The sequence below is a fragment of the Vanacampus margaritifer genome, chromosome 1 (genome assembly GCF_051991255.1).
Source record: "Vanacampus margaritifer isolate UIUO_Vmar chromosome 1, RoL_Vmar_1.0, whole genome shotgun sequence".
Taxonomy (NCBI): domain Eukaryota; kingdom Metazoa; phylum Chordata; class Actinopteri; order Syngnathiformes; family Syngnathidae; genus Vanacampus; species Vanacampus margaritifer.
In genome coordinates this window covers 27,405,976-27,429,666 of record NC_135432.1, presented here as the reverse complement: position 1 = coordinate 27,429,666, position 23,691 = coordinate 27,405,976, and the positions used below count along the sequence as shown (strand labels likewise).

General features: G+C 38.6%; 1 protein-coding gene across 2 annotated transcripts in view; it reads left to right on the top strand.

Moving 5' to 3' along the window:
* Positions 1–481: 481 nt before the first annotated feature.
* sema3h (sema domain, immunoglobulin domain (Ig), short basic domain, secreted, (semaphorin) 3H) overlaps positions 482–23,691 on the top strand; it is a 52,242-nt gene continuing 29,032 nt past the window's right edge. For both annotated transcript variants that reach the window (XM_077544458.1, XM_077544447.1), the window contains exons 1-2: positions 482–1,042; positions 21,104–21,258. In XM_077544458.1, coding sequence (XP_077400584.1) covers positions 943–1,042; positions 21,104–21,258 — 255 coding nt within the window. In that variant the 5' untranslated portion in view covers positions 482–942. The remainder of the gene's footprint in view (positions 1,043–21,103; positions 21,259–23,691) is intronic.

Sequence of the window (23,691 nt, the reverse complement as noted above, 5' to 3'; positions counted from 1 at the left end):
TCGCACAGTGTTGAGTGCACCTGTCACAGATGACGTCACACAATATGTCAGCATAATCTTGTGAAACCTCAGCTCAGCATGCATCTAATGATTCACTTTAGGTGTGTATTTTTTTTTTCTTTTGTGGGTTGTGGCTATTTTGGTAGTTTTTAAATAATACTTCTGGAATGAAGCGTGATTTTGACTTTTTTTCCTTGGAGCAGTGACAGTGACAGTGTTAGTGTTTTGTCTGCAAATGAGTGTGGTGGGTGAGAGAGAGAGAGAGAGAGAGAGAGAGAGAGAGAGAGAGAGAGAGAGAGAGAGAGAGAGAGAGAGAGAGAGAGAGAGAGAGAGAGAGAGAGAGGAGAGAGAGAGAGAGAGAGAGAGAGAGAGAGAGAGAGAGAGAGAGAGAGAGAGAGAGAGAGAGAGAGAGAGAGAGAGAGAGAGAGAGAGAGAGAGAGAGAGAGAGAGAGAGAGAGAGAGAGAAGTCACACATGCAGAGAGGAGCAAGGACAAGAGACAGAGCAGACGAGAACTGTCAAGCTGCGAGAAGGCAGCATTGAGACGACTTTGTTTTTCTCTTCTACCTTGGAATACATTCTCGTTACATCTCTGACACCCACAGACACACGCACTCCACTCAAAGACACAAGATCACATATGGTGCTGCTACATGCTTACAAGGAGCGTTAAATTCTTTTCAGGATTTGGACTCACACTCGGACTATTTAAAACAGCATTTTTGGGACTTGGACTCATATTCCAACTGGATTTATTTATACTGCATATATGAATTGTATATATATTTATTTTAGCAGTGCAGCACTTTGGTGCTGCAGTGTGCGCACCTGAACACGCCGCCACTGACATCAGGAGAGTTTGGGCAGTTGTGAGTTGCCTGAATTGGTCCGATCTGGAAACCAAGACTGTGACATAGTGGGTGTGAGGAGGCTGAGGAGGAGGATGTGTGGACCGGCGACATTGGTGCTTCTCATCCACCTCGGAGTCACCTTAACAGGGGCCTGGAAAGCATCTCAGCCACGACTGCAGTTCACACACTCAGGTGAGAAGAAACACATCTTTATGATCTCTTTCCGTCTCACACATCAGTCACTTCATCACTCCACACGCACGAGCACCAATTCCTATTTACCTCCTTGCTTTTATTTACTCTCACATATTGGTCGTGGACATCTTTATGTCAAATCTTTGTTAGTAAACATTGTTTTCTCCTTTGAATATGTTGGGTTTTATTTTTTCAAATATGTCATTCAATATTTTAAAAATACTACATTCATTCTGTTGGGGGAATGAAATACAGATAATTAAAGTCATGGTATTTAATCAGAGTTCTTAGAAAAGTAAAAGCAGAGCAGGGAGTGAAGATCCTCGTTCCTATGAGGTGGATTTAACTCATTTGAACTATTTATTAGTTTCACATTTTTTTCCACTTTTGTTAACAAGAGTATGAAAACCTATATATTTGTTTTACTGTACATTTAGAACAGATATAAAATTTGCGATTAATTGTGAGTTAACTAGTAAAGTCATGTGATTAATTACATTTACAAATTTTAATGGCCTAATGCCCCTAATAAAAAAAAGAAAAGATTATTAAAAATTAGGGGTGTCAGACGATTTAAATTTTTAATTGTAATTAATTGCATGACTTGAATAGTTAACTCAGTATTAATCACATGTTTTATATCTCTTCTAAAACTACAATAAAAAAATTCTAGGTTTTCATAGTCTTGTTAACAAAAGTGAAAAAAAAGAGAAACTAATAGAAATATTTAAAAATAATTTTTGACGTCTATAGCCGTCAATGGCAGTGAATGAGTTAATTTTCTTAATGTCTATTGAGAATTATTAGTGATAAAATGTAATGCAACAATTAAAAAAAAGTGTCTGTGTGTATGTATATATATATATATATATATATATATATATATACATATCAGAGCACTTGTGAGAATTTAAAAAAAATCATAGTTCCTCTGAGATTGTATTTATTTTCTAATTTTATGGGTGGATGGATCAGTGGTGGAGAACCCACTAACTGTATATGGCCCACAAACCTGTAGTTTTCTCACCCTGAGCAATTAGTATTAAATCATCTCAATTGTTTGCAAGCAATTTAGCAATGAAGCTTAACACCTAAAACTCCCACCCCAGTTGAGTTCTTGACAGCTCCCACCCACCTTCAGGATTCAGAGTCAAGTGTCTGTGACCATTTCAGAAAGCTCGACAAAGAAATAATTATCTGATGGCACAAATCCCAGACGCGCATCATCACCAAATTCATTATTTCTTGGCCCTGTGCCAATTCCACCTCCACCGTATCATGCATGATGAGCGTGCCACAGAAACTAAACCAGCAGTTTTCCCTGTTTTTCTCATTGTTTATCATTTATCGTTCACTTGTGACCGTGTGTGGCACAATGCGCAGACACGTTGAATCATCATGCGGGTGCTCCACAAGAGCACAGTCTGGATCAGTGGTATGAATAGATGAATTGTATATGAGTATTCCCTGCAACGTGTGCACTGTTCCTGCCCACATGTCTCTAACCTTGGGGATGTCTGGGTTGGGCCTCACTTGAGATAAGATTGAAGTGTGACATTTATGGCATTGTGATGATTCAATCTGAGCATGATGCTGGTTTGTCGTGACGTTAGAGATACTTTTCCCAAATTGCTCAAATTCTGAATTGTACGTCCTCACTGTACTTGAATAAGTTTCATTGGCATTCACAGCATAGTCGTGTTCAGCAACAACACTGTAGGGGTTTACATATAAACACTCGTACACAAGTGTGGTGGTTATATTCTCAGAAAAAAGCAATTTGTTGATGTTTTAAGAACACATCGATGTCAGGAGAAACTCATCTACTGGTAGATTGGGACAGCAAAGTGTTCAATAGTGATTAGCACAAAAAACAAGAAGGTGATATGTTAAGCAGTCGTTCTAGAAAATAAAGGAAGATGAAGATGATCGTTGAGTTCTTCTAGGTGGGAATTAAGCTTTAATGACATCTCAGCATGTGAACATGTGAAGAGTGTGCATGCACATGCGGGCGCTTCAGCATAAGTGGGGTTGAATAGAGTTGATGTGTGCAAACATGGAGTCTGCCTGCCGTATTCTTCAACAACTGATATGGGTATGTGTCTTTATACTGTATATTCACAGTTCAGTGTGTTCATCTTTGTAAAGATTCCAAGCAGAAAATTGGTGTTGTGTTGTGATTTGTGTTGGCATAGTGGACTGTGTGTGTGCGTGGGTGGTTGTGGGTGTGGATGCGTTCTGTTGCTCTCTGTGGGAGTTCTATGCTGTGGTCATTTCCCTTCCCATCACCGCTTTTTCTCGTATTTTTCCTCTAACAGATGGAATCAATTTTTTGTGTGTGGTGTGTAATTGCTGTAATTAGAAGATTTAGGCTGTAGTTTGTGATTTCGTCATCCATAATATACATTTGGATGTGCGTTTCATACATGTTGCTAAAACAACGGGAAATCCTAAAAACATTTGTCTTACCTCATGAATATTCAATCAGTCAATCAAACTTTATTTGTATATCTTTTCCCATTTTTTCCTTTCTTTTTTCAGAGAGCTTAGTATTGTTCATTCGGTAATTTTACCGATTCGACATGTCATCATCATTGCTCTCTCTCTCTTTTTTTAAAATTTATTTGTAAAAACTTTGTATGTGTATGTGTATGTGTGTGTGCATGTGTGCGTGCGTGTGTACTCATCAATTCACCTAAAACGTATTAAAAATCCCATAACGTTCACCTAAACCGAATACTTCAGAATCCAGCTAGAGTCGTAAGGTTGTCAAGAGACCCGAGGAAGGATCAAAGAAAAGGAAGAAAAGTGAAATCCAGCACCGACCAGACATCACCTACTACCCACCGGGTTACCAACCAGAATCTTTCATCTTTTGTATAGCTTTTCATGCAATAGATCAGTGTTTCGAAAAAAAATTTCAATGATGTACCCCCCTTAAAATATTTTATAAATACAAATGTGTGCACATAAAAATATTGTACAACACCTTTAGGATCATAGTAAGAATCTGTGCTAAAAAAACAACCCATAAACTCAATTTTGAATTAAAACAGATCTAAAAAAAAATGCCTTAAAATATCTCAGAAGACTGACAACATTATAACGCTCAACAATGAATATTGCATTGTTAAGTCTTTTTTCATTCAGTGAGACATGTTTGTGAGAGGGCGGCACGGTGGCTGACTGGTTAGCAAATCTGCCTCCCAGTGCAGAGGACGTGAGATCGAGTCTGGGCTTCGGCCTTCCCGGGTACTCCGGTTTCCTCCCACATTCCAAAGACATGCATGGCAGGTGTGATTGTGAGTGTAGATGGTTGTTCGTCTTCATGTGCCCTGCTATTAGCTGGCAACCAGTTCAGGGTGTACCCCGCCTACTGCCCGAAGCCAGCTGGGATAGGCTCCAGCACCCCCCGCGACCCTTGTGAGGACAAGCGGTAAAGAAAATGGATGGATGGATGTTTGTGAGACACTCAACTCAACCTCATACTCGGTTGAGTGCAGGGAAGCAGCTGAAGCCAGGGAGGGATGCAAGGTGTACTGAACAAAACTATTCACAAAAACACTAGCAAAAAAATAACAACATTCTGAAAAGACTTAATGTAACAAAAAAAAAGATATGGAAATAAAATAAGGTGACAATGATCTGACAAAGACAAATAAAACAACAAGAGGAAACTAAATACAAGCCAATGACGACACATTGAGGAAAACCTGGACAAGAGACGAGAGGCTGAGGGAGATGATTGGAAGAGGGAGCAAGACGGGACACAGCCATAATAAGATAAACTACACAAAGCACAAATCGAGAGTCTCCCTCGGAATTTCTGTTTAGCTGTCATTGAAGTGTTTCATGCACACGCAGCAATGCTCCCCAACGATGAGGCTGACCTGCTGATTGGCCCGCGGCAATGTGTCATCCTACTTTAGTCAGCAAACTCGTTGAGACTGAATTAACAGCCCCCTCCTCCCCTTGTTAATATGATTGCTGCATTGACAAAATTCCACACAATTGACGAGACACAATCAACGGATTAGTCACTTTTGTGCCCATCCCTAGTAGTTGTTCTCACAAGCGTGTCATTTAGCAGGCGGACTTCTTTAATCTAATTTGGTCTAGTTAAGTTATGTGGGTTTTTTAATGCACCGCAGAAATTGAACATTAGGGATTGTTGTGGGTGAAAATCAAAGACAATGATCATCTTCAGTATTGTAACCATAAATTAAAGGATGCATGTCATTATACTAGTACAAAACAAATGATGCAACTTGAAGTGAAACTTTTTTTTAGTTTATACGATGGGGTGTCAGGCACTCACATGTTAGAGGCTTTGGAGATAAAGTCAGAGAAGCCAGACTGAGATAGTTTGGACATTTCCAGAGGAGAGATAGTGAGTATATTGGCAGAAGGATGCTGAGTTTCCAAATGCCAGGCAGGAGGTCTAGAGGAAGACCAAAGAGGAGGTTTATGGATGTAGTTAAAGAGGACATGAAGGTAGTTGGTGTGAGAGCAGAGGATGCAGAGGACAGGCTTAGATGGAGGCATTTTATTCGCCTTGGCGACCCCTGAAGAGAAGAGCTGAAAGGAAAAGAAGAAGGAGAAGACGATGGGGTGTCAGGCCTAGGTTGTAACGCAGGCACAGGGGGACATTGTCTACCAGAACATTGTTGAGATGGAGTCGGGCTAAATTGCTGGTTTTACTGCAGTGTTTGGGTGGCAGTAACCTAAATCCACACATAAACTGAACAAAAGGACACATCCATCATTGTAACACAAATCTTCAATTTCTCTAAACTAAACCATGACCAGTGTGTGGATGTGTTTGTTTGAAGATACACAATGTGTATTCCATTAAAGTAATCAATTACAGCACAGGATGTAAAACAACATTCCCAGCAAAGCAAGCGAGTATCCATAAATGTATCCATAAAACAAGTATCAAGAAATGGCTTTTAGTTTGCTTTTGGGACACTCAACCTGATTGGTAAAGTACGACTCAATATTCCTGATGACATCACATGAGCATGCACATACATGCACACTCAGAGCTAACACACAGCACACAAGCAGCGTGTGTCTCATCACATTAACGTGAGGCTTAAATGCACACACACATTCACAGGCGCTCACTGCAGATTCTATGCGGACCAACAAATGCCAAATCAGACAGCAGAATCATCGCATGAGAATATTACGACGCCCTCAACACTCCTGACGTGATTAATCATGAATCGACGCATGATTACTTCATTTGTATTTCTCTTGGATTTGGGTTATTTTTCAATAGAATCGTTCTGTATGCGACCGTCTGTGGGGAAATGAGTGTTGATGTCAGCTTTGACCTGTGGATACCCTGACTGCTTTAAATCGCTTCCTGAACAGATGCCTAAATTACAATGTAAATGTAAATGAGTGACTCCATTCAATTTGCTTTTATGGGTGAGTTTCGTATTCCTAAAAAACACAAAAAATGACTGAGATATGATATTAAAATAGATCAGTCTAGTGAAATAGATGGACAACGTTTTAAAAGAGATCTTACCTTGTATTGGAAGACCAACATATGGAAGAATTCCAAAACAGCTGTTTCCATGCGTCCATCGCACCCGTACAAATTGGCTGTTTGGATTAAGTAAAAGGACATCATGAATCTCTGTGGTCCCTGAAACCAAAGCTGACAGACACACAACCCAGCTGCTGTGTACTCATTTTGGCCTCAAAGAAAACCTTAAAGCAAACTGCAGCACATGCATATCATTTAAATTTGTAGTGACAAATATCATTCAGCAATATCAACATTGATTTATTGCTCATATTTGTTATCGTGTGTGCACTACTTTGCTGCATCCAGCAGATGCGCTGTTGATACATATTAGGTTAGGTTAGGGGACAGTTAAAGGATAGGTTAACAGTCACTGGAATTCAAAATTGACTTTTGACTACATTTTAATATATTTTTTACATAAATTATTGAATATTGTCATTAACTCATTCACTGCCATTGATGGCTATAAACATCAAAAATTCATTTGAACTATTTCTATTAGTTGAACATTTCCTTCCACTTTTCTTAACAAGAGTATGAAAACTTAGAATTTTTTTATTTTATTGTAAATTTAGAACAGATTTGTGATTAATCGTGAGTTAACTAGTGAAGTCATGCGATTAATTACAGTTAAAAAATGTAATCACCTGACGAGATGATTATTAAAAAATATTTTTAATCGTAATTAATCGCATGACTTTAATAGTTAACTCACGAATAATCCCAAATTTTATATCTGTTCTAAATGTACAATAAAAAAAATGCTAGGTTTTCATACTCTTGTTAACAAAAGTAGAAAAAAACTGTTAAACAAATACAAATGGTTAAAATGATTTTTTTCACGTTTATAATCGTCAATGGCATTGAATGAGTTAAAAGGATGAGTTTATTTGTGCCTGAATGTTCTTGCGTCTTGTGTTCATTCCAGTGTTCTATATAGCAGAATAATGCTGCCTAGAGTAGAGCCATAGCATGGCTGCCTTGATTTAGTTGAATTTGAACAATAGCTGACATCATGTTGTTGCTCTTTTAATCACAAACTAGTTTAGACTGAAGCTACCGAATCACTGCTTGTGGCAACTTAGCAGTTCACTTCATTTTGCCTCAATTGCTTCTCAGCATGATTAATCAACAATTAATCTAATGATTGACTATCACACCCTTCCTTAATAGTAATATTGATGTCCTGATCATTGTCCAAGCTCTTCTCAGTGTATACTATTAAAGTACAAACATTTCCAGAGGGATATTAGGATATCGAGTTGTTTCGTTATTCATTTATTCTTTCAGATGTATTTCTATCTAGGCCAGTTTGCAGGCTCAGCGCTGCAAGTTGCTGCTGCCGAGATGCACAATTCACATGGATGGTGATGTGACACCACTACATTCTCCATTATTCATTTTAATGGTTGCAGTCCCCAACAGTCGCACGGCCATTGCTTGTCGCTGTTCAAGTGCCCATTCAAGTCAAACCCAGCTGCTGGCTCATGCAAAACAAACCTTACGTAAGGAAGGCAACCTCATTTTCGAGGATGTCCCATCCTGATTTAGCCAGACAAGGAACGTAGACAACTTAAGCAGAAACTTCCTACCATTTAATAACAGGGAAAATGTGAGAAGCACTATAGAAGTATGACTTTTCAGGCCTATTTTATGAAGTCTGAAATGCACCACTGGATTGGGCGTTAGGGCGCAATTGTCTTGTGGTCAGCCGAGGAAAGGAAAAAGCCCTTTTTTTCAGGGACACAACTTTTTCCTTTTGTCTTTCAGTAAGTAGTCAGCATAAATGGACTCTAGCATGATGGTAATGTGTACTGGAACGGTTTCTGGTGGTAGGAGACTATCTTTAGCCTAAAGCACACAATTAAGTAAAAATTAAGGCTCACATTGCTTCCAATTCCCTCAAGTATCAATTATGTACAACCCCCCATTTGTAATCTTGAGTTAGATCTCTTTCCTCTGTCTGTTAGACCATTCCGTTCTATCCATGGAGTTTCACCCCTTTTTTTCAGATGCTGTACACATCTTTTTCACCACTCAGTCAAACAACAAGAAATCCTTGTTTGTTGGGGTTGGAATTTGGATTTACACTTTTTTTTTTTTTTTAGCAACCCTTATCTCGACATGGATTGTTTCAGATTCATTCCGCCAAGCATTCCTGTCACTCTGGCTGCTTGAGGGAATGTAGTCCACAAAGCACACTCGACTGGCTGGCCAGGTGCAAGTCGCAAATTGAGTGGATCACCAAGTGATGAAGAACGTCAGGTTTATGTCATTGCATTTCTATGCCGAGTAAAAAGTCAGCCTAAGACTAAGTGTTCAGTCTAAATGTCAATAAATAACAACACAATACACTTTCAACACAATAAATAAAGATAAATGGAATTTGAGGAGAGATCTTTGTCCTGCCAAGGTCCCAATCTGTGTTCTGTTCTGCTTGTGGGGAAGCCTGCTCTTCTCAACAAATGCAAATCAGCTTAGTCTTCTTAGGTTGTATCACACGCTTTGCCAAATGACATCAGATTTCTAAATCTAAAGCAACACAAATATTTGCTAGAATCCAGTCAAGCCTCACAGTACTGTGCCAGTAAATGCCAATCTGACATTCCTATTGCTACATAAACGAGACGCAACCTCAAGAATACTTAATGATGGGAATTTAGATTTGCCAAGTGACACAAAAGGTTGGAAGTCGGCCTTCCCTTTCCTGTTTAAAAAGAGATCGTCTTATCAGGAAGTCGTAGTATACAGGGATCTTTTTTCTTTGCGAATCTTTTGGTCTGGCTTTTTAAGCAACGATTCATCATAAACTTGAAACTCAAATCTCTTTAGAGTCACAGTAAAAATCCAGTTAGCCACAAGCTTTATTGGCCTGCTTTGCAATGGTCATGTAATGTATCTCTCAAGTCTGCTTTGAGGCTGAGCCAAGAAGTAGATCATTATCAGCCTGATGAGTTCGTTTTTCTGGCTTTATATAATAGTAGCATGTACAGTATGTAGAGGCAAGACACTTCATGCTCCACTTATAAGGAAAGATCACCTCAATGTTTTAATTTTTAAACAATGATCTGCTCCAGTTTCAAAACAAATGTACCGGTATATTTAGAATATATTTGTTTAGCCATAACAGTAGATGGTACACCATGATTATGGGCATTTTTGCCAAACAGAACCTGAAGAAAGTCATTTTGGGAGCCTTTATTTGCATTTACATGCGCTAGTGAAGCAATGAGTGTTTGTGCTGTGCCTCACTGGAAGCCAGACTGCAAAGTTGGTGATGATGATGATGATTCTGGTGATGATGATTAATCATACAAGCTGAGGTCAAAGTTTAAGCTGTGTACAAGGGTCTGGTGTGTTGGTGACACAGTCCAGACATGCCGTCTGTGGGTTTGGTCTGCAGTTGACTTGAGTGTGTGCGCCAGCATGAATGTCGTAAGCTCATATGGTCATTAATAAGCAATGGGTCTTTAAATACAGTAGTAGCTAGTAGCTAGTTGTATTGGAATTCGTCGATCAAATGAGGGTGACAATGAAAAAAAAAAGTTATTTATTTATTTATTTTAATTTAAAAGTAAATAAATAAAATAAGTACTTTACAGTACATTTCTGTCTTACTTACTCCTTTGTAAAGTCTTTATTTTATAACTGTGAATTTTGTATTACTTCCTTGTTGATTGCTTTTTTTTTTAAAATATATATCTTCAATCAGAGGATGAGGCAGTACTTCAAATTTTATCATATTTGCAATTAGACATGGGCTGCATTGCACGAACAGAGAAACGATCAAGCTTTGTTAATGTTAGTCTTATGTAAGGCAGCAGTGATGATAACTAATTCAAACAGTGCTGTGACCTTGACTAAAATGGAACATCAGTACGGTACCTCTACTCAAGGATCAACAATGCTGAATGAACACTTTCATACATCTACATCTTATACATGCCTTAAGAGGGAAATCTGTCATGTGAAGTGCGGAATTTAGGACCCAAACGCAGGTAAGACACGGACGGGAGTTGGGAAAAAGCGATTCTTTATATACAAAAATGAAATACCAAGTAACAACAGAGAACAGGGCTTGGAATCAGATTGCCTCGAAGAAAACTTTTGATGGCGAAACCTTGACTAAGAACCTTGAGCAAGGCTGGACGCAGAACTCGAACGTACAAAGTAACCACAGTGAGCAGGGCTGGATGCAGAACACATGGAAGACTGCTTGCATGAAAGACTTGGGATAGGAAACTTCGACTTGCTGACAAAAGTGTCACTCAGAAACTCCAGCTAGGGCAAAGCAACAATTCTATATGATAGAATAAATTCCTATATGACAAAACAACAGTGACTAGACAAAATAAGAACGACTATTATCGCACCATAGCAACCGACAACATCATCATAAGGGACGCAGCAACTGCATAGAAACTACAAAATAAGAGTGATTAGACGAAATAAGAGTGACAAAAACATCCTCTTCACAATGACCCCGTGACCCGACCCAGATATGTATTTTCTATATAAAGACTCATATTGTTGCTATTTCAAGCATTGGAGTAGGTCCGTAGTCTTTGTTCCCAGGCTTCTTCTGCAAGGCTCCTGTTGTAATTGCGCTAGTAATTGGCAAAGTGATAACCCCATTTCCACAGGAAACATGCCCCTGTTTCCTCACCCCCGCTACCAGTACCCCTCCAGTAGTCGCGCAGCCAACAAATTCCAACCCCTGGGAATGCCGCACCAGACACTGGAGTTCCCTCAGGCCCAGTGAATAGACCAGCAGGCGGACGAAGACACACGCAGAGACAAAACACACACACACATACGTTGTTAGCGTAATTTATCAGATAAGCGATAGTGGTAAGTGTGTCTGCCCAGATGTAGAAAGTTACACATAAACATCAGTAAACAGCATTTGAGACACGCTTTCACAAGATGAGTCTGGAGAAACGTGACTTCAGCCATGACCTTGAATCGCATCAAACACCTTGTGTTGATGAACGGGAACAGAGAGCAGGCCTGCTCTCAGGTCCAACATTAGTGACCTCTGACAAACATTCCCAGAGACACACGGCAACATCTTGTTGACATTTTTCACACTCATAGAAGAAGAGAGATGATGTGTTAAATGCGCGGCACCAACTGCCCAACGACTTCTCCATACAATGTATTTGCACAAAGACACATGAAAGGACAGTTTTGTGTGGGCTTTCAGCCTGCAGATGTGTTTTCATGCTGTCACGCTAAAGGATAATCTATGGTCAAAATTCATAGTGTGATTAATCTGCGTTAATTTATGATTAATGCGATAATTTTTTTGTGATTAATTAATCAGTTAAGGCTTTAACTTTGACAGCACTACTTTGAATAGAATACTTCTCCTGTAAAATACAATTGTTAAACAAAACGATCAAAAATGGACTCAAACGAACAATTCTCAGAATTTTGCTTACAGGTTTAGTTCTGCTCACGAGCTCCACACTAACACAGGTTTTACGCTTTCATGAATTAAAATTGATCCCCAAATTAATTTAAAATAATCTCCAGAGTTAACGCTTTAATTTTGACAGCTATTTAAAATATACATTTGACCTCATTCACTGCCATTGACGGCTATAGACGTAAAAAATTCATTTGAACTATTTCTATTAGTTTCACATTTTTTTCCACTTTTGTTAACAAGAGTATGAAAACATAAAAAAAAAACTATTAAAAAACTGTTAACTATTGAAGTCATGCGATCAATAACATTTAAAAAATTTAATCGTCTGACGTCCCTAATTTTTAATAATCTTTTCTTTTTTTTTTAATTAGGGGCAATTTTTTATTGTAATTAATCACATGGCAACTAGTTAACTAAAGATTAATCACAACTTTTATATCTGTTCTAAATGTACAATAACGTTTTTCTAGGTTTTCATACTCTTGTTAACTAAAGTGGAAGAAAATGTGAAACTAATAGAAATAGTTCAAATTTAATTTTTGACATCTATAGCCTTCGATGGCAGCGAATGAGTTAAGAAATAATCATGTTAATGTGGAAATGGCCTCCAAATGGGTCTCCTTAAAAGCTCCGTTAGGTATATACCGTTTATATGACTCAACTTGAGCATACAGTAGAATACTGTGTCAATGAAATTTCAAAACGTAACTTGTAGCAGAAAAGGTACGAGACACGTTGATTCACTCGGAAAGTTTGGAAAGTTTCCTCCCTGTAAACGTGTCGCTCTTGATCAAATCAAAACAAACAAATCCAGCACCACTAGCCTACTAACCAAATTAGGAAGCGTCCCACTTGTTCTTTGCTGTGTCGTCAGATCGACTCTCATGCAATCAAGAGATGCCAGCATGGAAAAAGTAGTGTTGACACTCACCATATGCTTCATAGATTCTGAGCCGCGTTTTTTCGCCTCATTGCTTCATCATAGCTGTCACAATGACATCCCTTCGCTTTGACTAGCGACTCTGAATTCGACAGTCACAGTTGACTTCCACACCGCAAGTTCTAAAGGTTACTGTTTATTTCAGAGGGATAAATAGTTTATTTAGCAATGATTACAAATGCAAACACACAGATTGCAGATATTCTAACAACATAGTGCAAGTACAGAAGGTTGGACAGTTGCAGTTTGCTTGTAGTAGCTGCAAACACGGCACGTGCTGACATCATTAATGTCAAGTCTGCTTGTTATGGAGAATAATTTGCAGTGTAAACACAGACCTCATTAGACGCTTGGAGTTGCATCTCACAGCGCTCACAAATAACTCTCTTTTTCTATTTACTGTTGCTATGGTTACATGTTATTTCTTTATTTAGGCAGAGCACTGTTTTTTTATGAACATTTTAACATTTTTAACAGCTTTAATCACTGCAATATTAACTATTTCACCGCCATTGACGGTTATAAACATTTTTTTTAACCCTTTTGTTAACAAGAGTATTAAAACCTACAATTTTTTAAATTGTACTTTTAGAAAAGATATAAAATTTGTGATTAAGTTAACTCGTGAAGTCATGCAATTAATTACAATAACAATTTTTAATCGCCTGACGCTCCTAATTTTTTAATAATCTTTTCTTTCTTTTTTTAAATCGCATCAGGTGATTACATTTTTTAATTGTAATTAATCGTATGTCTTCAATAGTTAACTCACGATTAATCATAAATTTTATATCTGTTCTGAATGTACAATAAAAAAAAAGTTCTAGGTTTGTATTCTCTTGTTAACAAAAGTGGAAAAAATGTTAAACTAATAGAAATTGTTCAAATAAATTTTTGACGTCAATAGCCGTCAATGGCAGTGAATGAGTTAATGCACTAAAACACTGATTCAAGGGTGCCATAAAAATCGCTCATTTAACTTTTTAAAAAAAAAATTTTTTACCATTACTTGTCACGCAAGTGTAAAAATAAGTAAAAGTGAATACAGAAATAGTGCAAACATGAGCCTGAGTGGTCGTGTACCCGCTAGATTGATGATTGATTGATTTTCTGGCCCGGCCTATTACCCAGAGTCATCTGTGAGAGTCAGAACCTCGCTTAGTTTAGCAGAATATCACACAGATTGATGGACCTTAGCCATGTGTGTGATCTAGTTATGGATCTCACAGTGGGGAGCGTTAATTGAAACCATTGTGAAATGCAGAATGCTGGAGCGTGACAACTTTTTGTGTTCCTAACATCTGTGTTGTGACAAAAAGGCGATAAACACAAACAGGAGTGTCATTTGAGGCCACATGGCTCAAGTGCAAACGTGTTTGTTCCACTGATGAAATTGTCATAAAACCAAGAGCCGTAATCCAAGTGGCAGGAGGGCTTGTGAAAGACAATATAAATGAAACATTGTGGAGCAACCAAGACGCCCTGACCAGAAAATCATTTTTAACAGGAGAGGAATCAACGCTTTTAAAAACTGATTCAGTTACTGGTTCAGTCATTGTTCGTCAGAGTAAAAGCAGATGTTTGCAAATGTTTTTTTATTTATTTTTTAGTATTATTATTATAAACACAAAGTATAATCAGTCTGCTTTCATATTACTACAGAAATCAGAGAACAATTACCACTGAGAGGCTAAAACGAGAGGATTTGGACAATTTAAAGTTAAACAATAACAAATTGATTACTCAATTATTAACATAGTTGTTGATTAATTAATAAATGTTGACAACCTCTACTTGTGTGTGTGTGTGTGAGCGCAGGAATGTTCTTAGCTGTATCACACGACACATGGTTGCTCTCTAATTACGTTGGTGTTCTCATGACCAGTAGTCTTTAAACTAATGGCCAGCAAAATATCAATTGCTAATGTGAAATATAAACACACATGGGCATCAAGTGGACACTGGACACTAATGGAGGCACATTCTGTACGGACACACTTGAACGAATATAAAGTGGTCATTCATGCATTTCCCACTGTGCATGTCTGCCTTTGTGTGCTTGCATGTCCTAATAGGCGATGGCCTTTAGGATTATGTCTCGATGCCTCTGTTCCTTTATATCCCAACTTTGATTCAGAGTGACAGGGGTCAGAGGGCAATTGGCTGGGATCAGAGGTCATGACCCTCATTGACCATGCTGTCAACTTGAAGCTGATAAGAAAGGCTGTACTCAGTGGGCGTACTTGTGTGGAAGTCTGCCACACTGTGATTGCGGAGTTTGTTTTCTTTGTGGACATATATATTATTCTTTAGGATTCTCACACCTGACTCTGAGGTCTTTCTGTGTGGAGTTTGCATATTTTCACGCGCCCATTTAAAAACAACGCCATCGATTCATCGATCATTAATTTCCCAACATAGTTGACCAATGATATTTAGTCAAATGTCCAGAAGGGGACATTGATGTTTTATTGCAGCACTCATTTTTCCAAACAGTGTTGATGGCAGCTGTTGTGAGTCAAATCCCTCAACTCATTCTTGGGAGTGTGTGCATTTGGATTTAAGGGTTGGGGAGGTAGCAGTGTGGGCGGGGGAGGGCGGGTGGGGGGACAGCAAGGCCAAGAGACACCCTTCGACCCACCACTCACACCCGCTCACAAATTATACCGGCATGGTTGCTGTTGCCACGGCAACTTTCCCAGGAGTAAGGGTGGGGTGGATGCAGCTGGTGATTTCATGACTGAGTCAGTAGCGTGTGCGCGTGTGTTTGTGTGTTTGCTGGGTAGAGGAAAGAATGTATTCATTCTGAATAAGCCATTCATGGCAGTGAGCTCAAGATGGGAGGCATTTGACCAGGCTAAATTGTTGACAAGAATCTGTGTTTGTTTAGGATAAAGAGGGCCAGGCGGATTGGAACCAGCCAGACAGATTTCGCCAGACTCCAAGATCTAAATGTATCCATTAATGCTAATGACTCTCCGACAGTAGGATTTTTGAAATCAGAAGAATTTGTCTAATTATAGATAATCGTGCATCTAAATGTATACTGTACATTTCTATATCAGTATGGCGATACAGTAGAGTTCCCTAGTAGTCTTAGTCTATGTACACACATTTCAGTATATAATTTGTAAACATTTGTCTGTATAAATTGTATAGCTGTATACAGTATACAGTACGTGATCTGAAATATACTTTATATGTGATTGTTTGAATGCAGTGCAATTCGGTCAAAAACAATTGGTTATAGAACGCCATTCATTCCCCAGTACCCCCCCCCCCCCATTGATCGTGCGGAAGAAATATGATCGACCAACCCATTCAGTGAACGTTGAGTAATTCTAGGGTGACAACAGCAAGACATTTAAGCACAGTGAACAAGGCACAGCAATGGACATAGAATGTAATACTTACAGTGCTGTACAGTAAAAATGTTAGCTTAAAGTAAAATATAGCAAAGCTATCTTTCACATTTGTCGTTTCCTCCTCCTTCTCAATATAATCAGTCAGGGCTTGATGTGACAGTGACAAATACATGTCACAGAGCTGCGGCCTTTTTTTCTATACCCAAAACAGCAGGGAACGTCACCAAGATACTTCCTGTTTGCTTGCTGAGTAACAAGCGCTAAATATGGCCCAGCTTGTGCCATGTTGCTGTCATCCTTGTGCCGCCCTGCGCTCTAGGGAAAACCAAGTCAAGCGTGTAACAACATAAATACAAAAAGCCAGCCTTTTATGGAAATGATGACGACGGTATTACTTAGTTGAGTGCGGCAATCTTACATGTCACACAAGTGTACAATTCAATTAACTGCTATAAAATGTAAAACCAAACAAAACACAGTGAGTTTTTATACTATACTAGCTGAAATGATCTTTCGTGAGATACACTTAAACCATATTCAAGCCAAAAATAAGTGCGGTTGAAAGTTTGGTGTGATTGAGAGCCAGATCCCCCCCAGAAATGTTGGTCTAATTCTGATTCATATGACTTTAGGGGTCGTGCACATTAGGGGGTTTCACTGTAATTCCTACACATTTGTGTATGTTGCCAAAGCTGTTCTCAGTGACAGCATCACTTGACATTGCGTTTTTATGATTGTGATGCGGGATCTGGTTTTGCGTGGCCCGCTAAATCCTACTGGGATGCTGCTGATGTTTCCACTGCAGACGGGGTTTCAGGTTCAATTAAGCTGAGCTTTTATATTGAACAAAGCAAGGTCATGCTGCTCTTGTGGCATGCGCACTGTAATTCAGATGACTTGCTGGATGCTTGTGTATGCAGATCCAGGAAGGTTCCCTGGGAAGAGGCTGGCTTTCATAAGTACTATGCCTTCAAGTTGAAATGCGAAACTGTACTTTGGCTTTTGCTATGATTATTACAACCAATACAAAATAAAAATAAACTTACACTCCAACTGACAAATCCTCTGAAAGCACATGATTGCAAAAATGTGTACCTCTTGTTTATCATGAAGTAGTCCCCCAAATGTATTTGGCTGTTTCAAGTGTTCGTTTGAAACCTGACTTACATGACCAAATGTTCCACCTATGTTTACCTTCCGCTAGTATAAAATGTCTCAAGTCCTGCTTAAGCTTATTCATTTTGGTTGAGAATCAAATCCCATTACAAGGTTACCGTATAACTTATTACCATTTATAAGGTGGTTATGTTTTCATCACAATTTGTTTGTGGGATTTCGTAAACGTTATTAAGATATTTTCCAAGTAACACTGTTGGTTGGGAATGCACTATTTAAAAAAATCATATTGGGTGTGGATCATTTTGGTTAACAAAAACAACAAAGGGTCTTTTTAGACATTTTTTTTCTCACAGTAAAAAATCTTTTTGTTCTGAAAATAATAATTCTAACATCAGATGCAATAAGAGAGAGACTGTTGGGGACAAAAATACACATTTTCCATCTGAGTCCAAGTAATATGTGGATAACCTTGCCAACTGACTTGTGTTTGTCCCATGCTTAAAGTAAACAAAACAAGAATTACAGTCCCTTTATTCATACTATTGATTCACCCACTGTGTGTAATGAAACTGAAAACAGCACGCAAGAGAGCAATTTACCACTCTGACCATTTGCTGAAGTACCTGATGAGTTTTCCTATTGAGCTGAAGCAAAGCATCTGCTATCTTGTTTTATTTTCTTCATCTCTCCATTTTGCAACTTTGCGTCCCGTTGTTTACCCTGATTATTATTATTATCTTGACAACTCCATCACAGCTCATCCTCAGCATCCTTCTCAGTGACTGTGTAAAAATAGAATGGCAATAAATAGTCTCTGAACAGATTTTGTTTTTTATCTTATTTTTTACCTCTGCCAAGCAAATCTGAATTGCATTGTTTTGGCATTTTTACTTTTTTTTTTCATCTCCTGCTGTAATATTACCGTATTAATTTACTAATTAATTACTTGCCATAGTAATATAATCCCCCTCTCTTTCTGTCTTTCTCAATTTTGGTATTGTCTGTTACTCACAATGTCTTCCTTCACCTGTCATCCATCCAATCAGAATTCATCATCCTACCACCGCCTTCTCTTTCATGTTATTTTTTTCAGCCGTTATCATCTCTCCCTATCCTCTTCAATCCACCTATCTATGAATCACTTTGTGCTGTGTTATTACTCTATCCTATTACTCATTATCGCCACACAGTTTGGCTTTATCCACGTTGTCCTACTTCCTCCTCAATCCCCCTCTACGTCTATCACACCCCTCACTGCTATCTCCTCCACAATCACCTCCTGTCGTCTCTCATTCCCGTCCACCCAACTCATCATCATCCATCACTATTTCATCATCTCTTCCATCAAGATTGATTTCTCTCTGCCTTTCCTTTCGTCCCCGCTTCCCCTCATCTGTCCATCACCATGTCATGTTTTGGCATTCTCCTCATTCTCTTCTCGTAATGGCCTTACAAGTATCAGACTCTTTTCACCTTGCTGTCTTTTTTCCTCTTGTAGGGCCATCTATTAAAAAAAAAGTCGTATTTTCTGTTGTGCCGCCGCCTCCTCCTCCTCTGTCTCCTCCCCTTGACCCTTGTGCGACTGGATTTCACTCACATTTATGAGCATAATTACAAAGGGGGAGGGGGGTACACATTTTGTAAAAATAATATAATTGAACTATAAAACACAATGACCGTTTCCCAAGATTGGTTCCATCTCATAAGGTCCGAAAGAAAATAGCGGACTCCCGCAGGTTCTGATTATTGCTTCTGTGAGTGACAAAATTACAGCGCAGCTAGGAAGAGTAAACAAACCCACACGGGCTCGCAGTTTGAAGCTGCTTAATTGGACTGCATTGTGGAAGTTTGTCATCCCGCCATGTTAGACACTGTGATTGATTTGGCAAGGGACCAGACAAAAACAACAATTCAAGATTCATTGAGTTTCATATCAAAGAACAGTAACAGTTGTGTAAAGAAATGTGTGATGTGATGGGACAAAACATGTAGATGCAAAACCTTTCTTGTTTTTTTTGTCTTTGCTCTAAACTACAGCAATTTCCAACATTGTAACTTTTACACAAAATCTGTTACAGGATGCCCATTTTAACATTCTTAACTTTCAATTTAAGTGTAAAATTCTAGCCATTATAATATTAATACGTAAACAATTTTGTTAGAGTTAGACAAAAAAGCCAGACAAATATGGTTACATTTTGTCAAATTTGTCACGTCTTTGTGACAAAATCCATGCATTTGTACGTTAGGATCTGATACCATTTTGCCAGACTGTTTTGTACAAATCCAAAAGAGAAGAGTTTGACCTTATTTGCAGCTCAGACGTCTGTCTGGCTATTCTTCATCTTGGAGAACCTGAGGCATTTTTGGATCAATATTTAATCCTTCTCTATGGCAGTGGTCTGCCCTTAGGGTGTCCATCTACAAATAAGCTCAGGTTGTCTGTGAGGGGAGATATTCTAGAAATTGTCCTCTTGCAATGCAATTGCGAGAAACACACGTATGCCAATTGGACATTGTGGAATGGAAAATGATTGAATTTAGGCAAATTTTGTTATACAAATTGCATCCCTCATCAGTTAACTCAGTACCACCAACATTACATTGACGACACTGCAGAAAGCCGCCCTCCCCAAAAAAAGGATTGTGGTTTATTCAATTAACCCATCATTTTGGGATATACAGTATAAGAAACCCAAAAATTTATGTCAATCCGTATTTCACCCAATCTGGTTCATTTTTGCCACGAGTGTTTTTAGAGTATCTAATCATTAGATACTTATTATTACTTATTATATGTTATTTTCTCTCTCTCTGGTCTCAACTATTTTCATCCTGCCTCCATCTCTGCTATATCCCACCAATCAATCTTTAACCTCTATCAATCTCTCCACTTTTCCTGTGTCATTCATCTCCACTCTCTTACTAAGCAACATTCTTCAACCAAATCGGGCAAATCTATATTCAGAACCTTTAACAAAGAAAACACACAAAAAACGCATACATACTGAACTCAATTGAATTTTCTATCTTGGTGAAAACTGACAAGGACCTCCACTTGACTTTACTTGATGAAACATGTTCCAGGTATTATTCTATGACAGTACAAAACATCTGGATTGACTGTTAAATAGAACCATGTGTGTAATTCGTATAAGATGTTTTTGCCTCTCACTATTGTATGGCGTTTGCAGTATGCAAAGGCAGGCACGGTGCGGTTAACGAGCTCTGAGTTTTACAATCTCATGCAAAATTGAAAATACATAAAAAAAAAAAACACTTGGTAGCTGAAATATGAAATGTTAACACAAGACAGATGGACAGGCAATGCCTTCACTTGCTTGGCTAGCAGCTGATCTCCAGCACTATAGTTTTCATAGTAAATACGGTATACTGGAGTTAAAGCCATTTGTGTTTTTATGTTATTCAATATAGTTTTCTGGTATCATTTTGTTTACCCTTACCATTTAAATTCGAAATTTGACATGCACCGTAGTTATTTAAACAACTGCACAGTTGAGTACCAGGCATCTATCTACTTAACTAAGGTATGAGAATGTGTGAATACATCTCACTCAGCAGCTGCTTGAAAGTAATCTTACTGTCTGCGGTCGTGACCATTCTGGTTGATGCCCATGTGGTCCTTCCTCAATAGAACTGATCCGGAATGGGCGGCTGTTGACGCTCCCCCTGGAGGCGGGAGACCTTCACTCCCTGCTGCCTGATGAAGATGGGATGCATCTTTATGTGGCCATGAAAGATAACCTGCTGTCGACCAGCATGGATGACATTACACAGAACCCCCGCAAGGTTGGTGTTTACTTTGCAAAGTTGCACACACAAATATGCACGCTGGCCGCTGTTGGCATGGACAGCGCACGTGCGCATGGGCGTATACACCGGCACATCTTTATTTTTTTTATGATTGGGAATTTATCAGACCTGTTGCGCCATGTTGACCGGTGGGGTTTTCCTTTACATGCCCCAAGCAAAGTTACGGAGAGTCATGTACATTGTCTATATTTTTTTTCTTCTGCTGAGTGACTTGTTAGAAAGCTCAAGCTAACAAACAACAGAAGTCTTGTTATTGTTATTTTTACAAGTTGTAGAGATGACATATACCCCCAAATCAAATCATCTGTAATGTAAATCATTGTTTTTAGGGGTAATATTGTAAACTGAGTTAAATTACAGTATCTATACCGGTAAGTGTTTTGTAATCATAGCTTGTAGAATAATTATGGTTTAAACTATTAATATGGGCAGTTACTTTTTTACTTTTTTTTAATTATTTTTTTTACATCAAGCCCATAGCCCACCAGTAAATCCTTTCATGCCTACCTCTATGCATAGACTCCATGGATAAAAGTTTCGGGACGCGCAGGAACAAATACTGAAGGAAATGTGATTCCTCTTTGCAGCAGTCACATTTTACACGGTGTTATGAAAACACTTACTATAAAATGATGGTGTGCGTCATTTTATAATTCATGACGCACATTTTCTGAGGTTAGACTCGAGATGTTGGACCCGAGAGCATCACAATAGTACAAATGTGTTTGTTGGGGTCCAGTGAAGTTCTTCCACAGCCAAGTCACTGAAACTTGTTTTGGACCTTGTTTTTTGCACTGGCAGACAATTGCACTTCCCAAAGTTGTCCCCACCGAAAACATCTTTTGTTATGTGAATAATTAAGCAACTAACTAGGATTTTGAAGCCCTACCTTTGATTTATTCACCAATTCATTGGATAGGAAATGTGTTGCAAGACGTTTTTCCTCAAGGATCCCTTTACTGGCAATGCGAGAAACTAGAGAACAATTGCTGAAAAACAACTGACCTTTTTAGAAGATGTTGTTCTTTGTTTCACATCATTTGAGTAAATTGTTTGACACCAATAACATAAATCTTAACACCCTGAGGCAGGATGTGCTGAGTGAGCCCTGCCCTTTCCTGAGTCAGATGGTGAAGATCACGCTTCTCTCTCTTTCTTTTTCTGGCTCACCCACATCCATGTGACCAAATGTTTGTAATGGAATCCATTTATCAGCCATTTACAGCCAGATTGAGTGCTCATGAACATGAACTTTGGCCTGAAATCAGTTTAAAGGAGACCACTTGACAGTTGTGTGCCAATAGTTAGTTTTATGCTTGAGCTTGAACATGCAGACAGACGTCATGATGGCTCTGCCAGCCTGTCAGGATGTGTTCAGGGTCACAGCAAGGACATCAAATCAATACTTACATCAGTGAAATGTGTATGCGGGCAGAGGGCAAGCGGGTAGGCAGATTAACAGCCAGGAGTTAGCTGACCAGCCACCCACTCTGCCAGGCAGGCAGCCAATACCAGGATAGATAGTCACATCCAAGACACAACTCAGCTCTGTGCTGGCTAGAAAGTTATGTGCCATATTTATAGTCTGTTTATAAAATGTTCCAACTTGTCTGCAGTATTTTTTCCTCCCTCCCATGTGGCGTTGCAGCCCCTCCTGTGTTGCCACATTCTCATCATTACAGTTTATTTTCTCTGCTAACATAAACAACCTTTTCATCTTTTCAGGCCTCAATGTAATATCTACCGGTACTGCTATTTTTTCACAAGATCTGACGTTGATCACATATTTTGGCAAGTTTGAGTGTTTTCGTGCAGCATCTAGAGTTTTAGATATATGGTGTGCCTTTTTCCAAGGATTGTTCCACAAAATTTAGAGATTAAGAAAAATTAACACTAAATCATTTATCTCTTATACTAGGTGACTTATCAGGATAAATATCACAAAAAGGTGTCATTTTAAATATTAAACATTAAATGTTGCTTAGAAGCCGCACAGAGAAATATACAAAACTAACACAAAATTGATCCTATTTGATAATTTCTGAAATTTGCATTACAATTATATTTTTGTCAACATACAAAGTGTGCAACGGAAACTGTTACGCATTCATATTTTGTGGCATACTGTCAAAATATTAACAAAATATATAATAAAAATGATGACGATAATAATAATGTGTTCAATTAACAGATTTATGTGATGATTCAGAGAGTTTGGTTCACTCTGCTGTCATATTTGTGAATGAAATATGACAATGTCCAACACACCTGTCCGCAGAGTTCAGAGTCTGTCTGCCTGCATCGAGACATCAAATTTACCTAAATTACGTTATGCGCCAATAGTTACACGTGTAGGTGTAAATTTACTCCATTTTCAGATGAAATTGTCAGGTGTGGCAAGTCAAAGGA